The 7,708-nt window shown below is 33.5% G+C and overlaps 1 protein-coding gene across 1 annotated transcript; it reads right to left on the bottom strand.

The window, feature by feature from the left end:
- Positions 1–3,216: 3,216 nt before the first annotated feature.
- On the bottom strand, positions 3,217–4,594 carry LOC132176460 (heavy metal-associated isoprenylated plant protein 39). The gene is made up of 3 exons (XM_059588674.1): positions 4,436–4,594; positions 4,019–4,094; positions 3,217–3,605 (listed from the first exon to the last, which is right to left on the bottom strand). Exons 1-3 carry the CDS (start codon positions 4,439–4,441, stop codon positions 3,352–3,354), a joined length of 336 nt encoding a protein of 111 aa, XP_059444657.1. The 5' UTR covers positions 4,442–4,594; the 3' UTR covers positions 3,217–3,351.
- Positions 4,595–7,708: the final 3,114 nt, after the last annotated feature.

The raw sequence follows: 7,708 nt of genomic DNA, 5'->3' as shown, positions 1-7,708 counted from the left end.
TGGTGGGGTCAAACCTCCACCAACGTGGGCGTGATCTCCTGTAACTGACGTATTTGTTTGGTGGAAAAGAGCTACAACACTTTGCCTATCTTTCCCACAGACGGCGACAAACTATTAACACAGTTTTCGGTCACCCTGGAGAACCTGGACTATTTTTAAGGTGATGGAGAACACCGGGGTCCTATTTGCAATTGGAGAAATATCTTTTAGGGTAGAATGGTAAAAGAAATGAGGAAGATGATCATAACCAGAGCTCAACTTTTCAAAGAATCCCCCTCTTTCATTTAGGATGCACATTTTACATATATACATGCATATATATGACCACCGCACGTTTTTCATACGTGTACACAGTATAGTATCCTACAAGGGATGGTCGAAATCTTTTGTTTGGTGGTGCAGGGACGTGCGCCTGTCAAGTCGGACATCCTTCTCGTACGAACATCCTTGTACTGGAGTGGGGATGGTCTGGCCATGCTGTGGGTCCCTCGAGACACGTTTGCTAGGTGAGGGGGGCTCAGGGCGACCTGCTTCACGAGAGCCCTCGTCTCGCTTCTAGCGGGTTATTTTTCTCTCCCACAACCCGTAAAAATTCTCCCCATCCCATTCCCTTCTCATCTACGTCAACAACTTCGACTTGTCCAACTAAATTCTCAATTTGACGCCCAATCGCCAAACTCATGCAAGCCAAAGGTAAATTGTGCATTCGGATCCAGAAAGCAGCCTTCTCGAAATAAATCTTTGATGGGGTCGTAAGCCCATCATAGTCTTCCACCAAGAACAGACTCCCCTCGAAAACACAGGGTCATCCTTCCGAAACACGATCTTTATCCCCCGCATTTTCAAATTCCACAAGGAAAAAATTGTCTCCCAAAACTTTGATGGTTAGGGTTCTTGACGGTTTCCATCCCCTGCTTAGCTTGGTTCTGATGATCTCCTTGCTCACAGCCCGATCTCCTACCAACTTTCCCACCATGCATGATTGCCCATAATGCTCAAATTCGTCCAGATCCTGGTTCTGAACCTCCAATACATATCCACGTCAATGCTGTTTTTTTCTTGAGCATAAAAAATAAATAAATAAATAAATAAATAATAAATTAAAAAAAAAAAAAAAAAAAAAAAAAAAAAAAAAAAACCTTAAAAGTAGTTAATAACAAAACGGTCAAAAAATGATAAAGGTCTTGAAAAAGTTTTACTGACCTAAAATCAACACAGATGGAATCGAAAAGTGTTGAACAATGTGTTTTGACTAAACGGTTATAAATTTATTGTTCATAAAAATTGTTAATAACCAAACGGTCATAACTGATTTTTATTAAGATCACTAGATGAATATTAAAAGAAAAGATAAATAGGCTTAAGAGGAAAATGTTTGTAACAAACACACGCACACATTACAACACTATATGCAATTCAATTTAATTATAAGGATTAATTATCTTTTTAGTACTACCTAGGTTTTTAGGTTTCTATTTTTTTCCTATTTAAATTTCCATTCGTATAATAAATGGTGTCTGACTTATGGTTAAATATCAGTTTAGTACTTCTGTCGTCATTCCGTCAGCCAAACAAATTGACTGCAATGGCGGTGGTTTCAGTCACCCTGAAACCACCCCTGTGGCCTGTCTGGGGGTTTTGGCCACCCCTTTTGGCCACTGGGGGGTGGTTTGGCCATCCCCAAGGGCATTAGGAGTGGTTTGGCTACCCTAGACGGCAACCACCCCATGACAGTCCATTAGTTTGGCTGGCGGAATAGTGACGGATGTACTAAATCGGTATTTTACCCATTAGTCAAGTACTATCTGTGATTCAGATTAAAATCTAGATAGAAAAAAAAAATAAAAACATGAAAACTTAAGTACTAACAAAATAATTAACCCTAGTTATAATCATTATCTTTTTGATGCCATCAAAGGGTAAAGATGGTGTAGGAAAGCAGACAGATTTGCATAAACAACCAAAAGATTAGTTAGAAATTGGTCGGCAGAAGGCAAGAGAGATTACATCACGTGGTCTTCAATTGTTTCTCTAATGACAAAAGTTCCAAAAAAAAAAAAATTTAAACGAAGTTCAACGAGCAGATAAACAAACCATGGCCTAAACATGACATGGCCATGGCTTAATTTAAGACTGTAATTGATCTACAACTGTTTGTTGGTCTTCTCTCCTTCATTTTCAAAAACAGCTTTATCCAAATAAATAGTTTTATTGGAATTCACCGATGTTTGTTACCAACTTAGTTTTCTGTCTTCTGTTGTTCGTTCTCAAATCAAAAACATTAACAAATAATTCAAAATAAAAAATTAATTCTAAATTTATGTCACATCAGGACAATTTTTTTCAAACAAAAAACAAAAAATGCACCCCAAAATACATTAACAAACATGAATTTTTTTATGCGAAATTTTGAGAGCCACAAACAACAATTGTAGTAGTATTGCAGGTTTGGCGTCTTGTTTGGCGTCTTGTTTGCCATTTTAGCTTTATATATATAGCTAATTTGTTTTTAATAAGCCTAGGCTTAGATATTAGCAGTTTGCTAACATGGTATCTAATATGGAGATTCTTGTGTTTGTTAATGCATGGCTGTTTTGTGTTAAATCATCGATCATTAACACTCTTCCTCACGTGTGGGGTATAATATCAGACAACAAAAATGGAGGAGGCTAAACTGTAGAGCTAAGGTTCGAATCAGGACATCGGTTTTGATTTCACTATTTATCCTAAAAATTTAGGTTTATAAGAAATAGTAAATTTAATCATTTAATTAAAACTTTAATAATAAGATTTGCATGTGAGGAAGGTTAAGACTTAAGCCTATGTTAATTTGCTGCACATAATTGATCTTGTTTTACTTGCACTTTAAGAATGACAATAAAAACAGTTTGACTGTCATGTGTTTGACTGTTTGAGAGAAATAAACATTCTAGAATTCAAACATCATATTCATCATAACTTGTTTTGTACAGAGGTCTATGACTTACCCATCTGCAACTTGCAGAGACAAGTAGTAGATTATTGGTTCCTCGTACTTCATGTTATAGACCGGTGGGTTTGTTAACCTCTTGAAAATGTTTCCTAAACCTTTTTCTTTTCAAATAATGGTCCACATATGCTGGATTAATCAAAATTCTTGTAAATGAAAAGAAAAAGAAGATAAAAATACTAACAAGAAATCACTTCAATTCCAATATTCATTTATTCATTTTCCCTGAAATCTATACACCACTTCCTGTAGTCTGCAACATTGGATTTCAATAGGAATCCCAATTAAACATATGTCTTAAAACATATCAATTTCATCACCAAAGCATTCAATTTCTCAGCTGTTCCTTCAAGGCTCACAAATCAGCATATGACACAATTGTATTGGTACTGATCTTCTGGATGGGGCATGACATAGTGTGTGGGAGGACAGTAAAATTTCCACGGCTCTTCCTTCTTCTTCTCATCTTCTTTCTTCTTCTCCTCTTTTGCAGGCCCAACAGTCAAAATTTCTGTGTGCCAATACTTTTTTACCTTTTTCACAATATCCACCGGGTCTACATCACCAATTACTGTCATTTTTTGATCCTTCATGTTCATTTCAATTGAATCAATGCCTGCAAAAGTCGTTGAACAGGGCAGGAGTAGATAAGTAGCTAGAAAGTGTTTTGTTTTTTTATTGTCCTTTTTTAACTTTTCAATCAAATCTAAAACTTTCCTTCCCCAGCCCTTATCACCTGAGGTAAGACCAACTGACCAAACACAATATAAAGTACAACAGGCAAAATTATGCAGGAATATATTCATTATGTCAATCTAGAATTGATTGCTCCAATTGATCACAGATAATTGCAGGCAAAAGAAAGGAAATGAAATTTATTATCTGAATCAAAGTAATCTAATTCAGATGGTTGAAATAATCGGCTCTGCTCTTCTGCAAAAGTTGAAATTCTTGAAACAGAAATGAGACAACCAATATGCTTCTTTGTCTTTGCCATTAACAAAAAACAGAGGTAGTTTAAATCAGCACCTGAAAGGCTGGAAACTGCTTTCATGGCCTTCTGTTTTTGTTTGTCATCATGCAAATTCAGCTTTAACACGACTTTCTGCAACAAAAATAAAGAACTTAGATTCAGAGGTCTTCATTGAAGGGCTAATTTGCAGAGCCATCAGAAAGAGCAGTGAAAGAAATGATTAAAGAAAACAAATAATTCTGAAATAACAATAGCAAAGCTCAAAAAAAATAATTTTTTTAAAAAAAAAATCTGCAGATAAGTGCCATGCAAATTTATGTTATCAAAATTTCAAAACAACCCAGAAGAGATAAATAAAAAAATCCATAAACCCATCAAGGAGCATTGAAAAAGAATAAAGAATTCAAGGATAGCAAGATTCATAATAAGAAATTAGACTAAGACTATATTTTAGCATGGAGGGGAAACTTCACCTTCATTTTCCTGGGTCCAAAGCTCTGACCAGAATTTGATTTAACTAATCGAAGACAATATAAGATACAATAACAAGCAGAGAATATATAAGAAGAAGATGATGAATAAGAAGGTGCAAAGAAAGTGAAAATCCCAAGACTTTCCCTCGACGTTGAACAAGGTTAGGAAGATGGAAGGACATTATTAATAAAGTTGGCAGGTATAAGGTAATGCCAAAACAAGTCAAACAAACAGAATGAAGTGAGAGAGAACTGCAAATGCCATCTCAATTAAGGACCAATCAGCCGTTGACACCGAAGCTTAGAACCAACTCCAGGTGGAGGTGGGAATTTGAATCAATTATCAATGTAGTCCCACTTTTAGGAACAAGAACAAGAGCAAGAGAGATTTTACAACCTTCTTAAAGAAATAAATTTTCATTTCTAGTGAAATTGAAACCGTTCATTTTATGATTTAGATTAAATTTTACAGATCTAATCGTGTATATTGTTGCATGGTAAATATGTTATCATGTCATTTAAATTTTTAAATAATGTGACACTATGTATACCATTAAGGGCCTATTGGAGATTGCATTTAAGAAATAGAGTTTTTAAGTAAAAAAATGATTTTAGGCAAAAGCTTCATTTTTAAGCTTTTGTCAAAAGTGCGTTTTGACCATTTTTAAGCTTTTTAACGTTCAAAAGCATTTTGAATTTTTTTTTCCCAAACGGGTTTTTTTTTTTTTTTTTTAAACGAACTTTTAAGGTATTAAACGTACTTTTGAGATCTATAAACGCATTCTCAAGCATGCCCTAAATGCAACAAAACAAAATTTTAACCATAAAATAAATATTTTTCATTTTCTTTGAGATTTAACCCTCAAGCATCTAGCAGTCGGTCTAGGACCTATGACACAGAATTAGGAGTACCTTTTAGCATGAAACAAAAACAAAACATCAATAATAATTATAGTACAAGAACATGACATGTATCCTAAAAAAACAAAAAACTGAAACAAAACAAAACATAAGGCTGGTGGTGACTTTTAATCGTCATACATACAAGATAAGTATCATAAAAATAAATAAAAACTGAGGCATATAATGGCAATTTCAGTTTTAGGAATTTATAAATTTGAATAATGGTGACTTTTATGTCTCATTATATTAAGCTATTGTCATTATACTTACCTATACTGTACACCTTCATATTTTATTAGTTCTTCCATTAATTTGCCTTATTCTACTTAGAGCAATTCTAACTCAGCTTAAACTTAAACTTTTAATTTTAACGTAGTCTCAATATTTAATCATTTAATTAATATTTTAATATTTTTTCTCATGTATGGACTAAAACTCTTGTAAAATATTTAATAATATTTAATTAAAATTGGAAGGTGAATAACGAGAACAGGGTTCAAACTGAAAACCTTTAGCTTTAATACCATGTTAAATCATTACTTGTCCTAAAAGTTAAGGTTATAAGAAGAGATAAATTTAATCATTTAATCAATACTTTAAACACATAATATAATATTATATTATGATCTCGTTGAAAAATTGTCCAAGCAATCTTCCTTTCACTATCCTCCCTCTAACTCTTCCATTATTTAATGTGCATATTGATTATTGAGACTAAGCTTGCTTGCGTTACCTACTTCAGTCTCAATCATTCACATTGTCTCATTAAGTTTGTTTAGTCATCTTGATTTGAAAAGTCGCATGAAATTTGAAATGAGTTGGTAGTAATGTAAGGAACAGGATCATCTTCCATTCAAATGAACCAAAAAATATTCAATTAGTTATATTTGAAGCGTAGTTTTGTCTTTTCATTTTTTTAGAGACAAAAATGTCCTTCAAATATAATAACTGGATACTCCTCAATTCATTGAACTATAGATGATTATAATTCTTAATTGTAATTGTTATTATAGGGACTAAATCAAAACATTAATGCAACTTGGAGAACCACAACACAATTAGGCCTTTTGAGGTATATATATATATATATATATATTTCTTTTGTTTCGGCCATTGTTTACTCTTTTCTTCTTCGTTTTTTTTTTTTTTTAAGTGAGTTGGGGTGGGTTTGGCGATGCAACTTTGTAGACAAAAAGTATTATTTTAAACCAAATGGCAGATTAATCAAATAGAAAATTATTGATTGATTCCGTTTTCTACCTAAATTCTTTTTTCCCATATATATATCACGGAATCACTGTGACGCAGCACCAGGAAGGAAACAAACAAGGATTTAATAAAAATCAAAATAAAAACGTCACTGTTAAAAAATAAAAAATAAAAAGTGACAAGAGGAGTCTCACCAGGAGAGGTCTCATGTCTCAATTCTGGAAGAATAGTTTAATTTGTCGACATATCTCTTCATTTCAGAGTCCATCACCTAAGCTAAATTGTTTATTGGATGGATTAAAAACAACTCGATAATTTGTTAAAACAAACAGAGGAAACTGGGATAGATAATGAAAGTTAACTACTTGATAAATAGTTGATGTAGACCAGTTGGGGTTCGATTTGGGGGAAGGAAGTTGGTGTTCGGATAAGATCTAAAACCCCTCTAGATGAGAAGGGGAACGGGGGAGGGGAGATCTGAGATAATCATATGACGGCTTGTTTGAAACAAGTCTAGTCGATGTGCTACTTGTCCGAACAAGTTAGAAATCCGGTCCGAACAAGATCTCTTTAAACCAACTTTTTTTTTTTTTTTTTTTTTGCGAGCTCTTTAAACCAACTTAATTATGTGTTTTAATAGGCCTACAACTCTATTTAAAGTTAAATAAAGACAGCTCAGCCGTCCAATTTTATAAGTTTCAACCGTTTTTAATAAGAAACATTTAATGAGTGGTTTTCTATATATTTTTCTTCAAATCCTTGATTTATTCTTGGTTTTGGGAAGGATTGTTAAACTAGTGTTGCTTGTTTTGTGATCCATTACACTTACGCTGCACCAGTTGATATGAGAACCCAAATTTTCTTTTCATGGTGCAAAAAGGACACCGAATAAGAACCGTTTTGCAAAGATTGGTGATGACCTACTTAAATCTCAATCACTCACAAAGTTTAAGTTTGCAAAGTTATTTTCATTTTGAGAAGTCACATGTAATTTGGAATGAGTTAATATTGATGTAATTGTTATTATAGGCCTTTTGAGTTTTTTCTTTTTTTTCGAGTAAGTCAACTAGGCAATTATTGACTGATTCCGTTCTCTACCGAACTACGTACCTCTCTTCTTTTTTCCGTATATATCACACGTTTTGGCTAATAAGTCAATGA

Source organism: Corylus avellana, chromosome 3 (assembly GCF_965113065.1).
Source record: "Corylus avellana chromosome 3, dhCorAvel1.hap1.2, whole genome shotgun sequence".
Taxonomy (NCBI): domain Eukaryota; kingdom Viridiplantae; phylum Streptophyta; class Magnoliopsida; order Fagales; family Betulaceae; genus Corylus; species Corylus avellana.
This window is presented reverse-complemented; position numbering and strand designations above follow the sequence as displayed.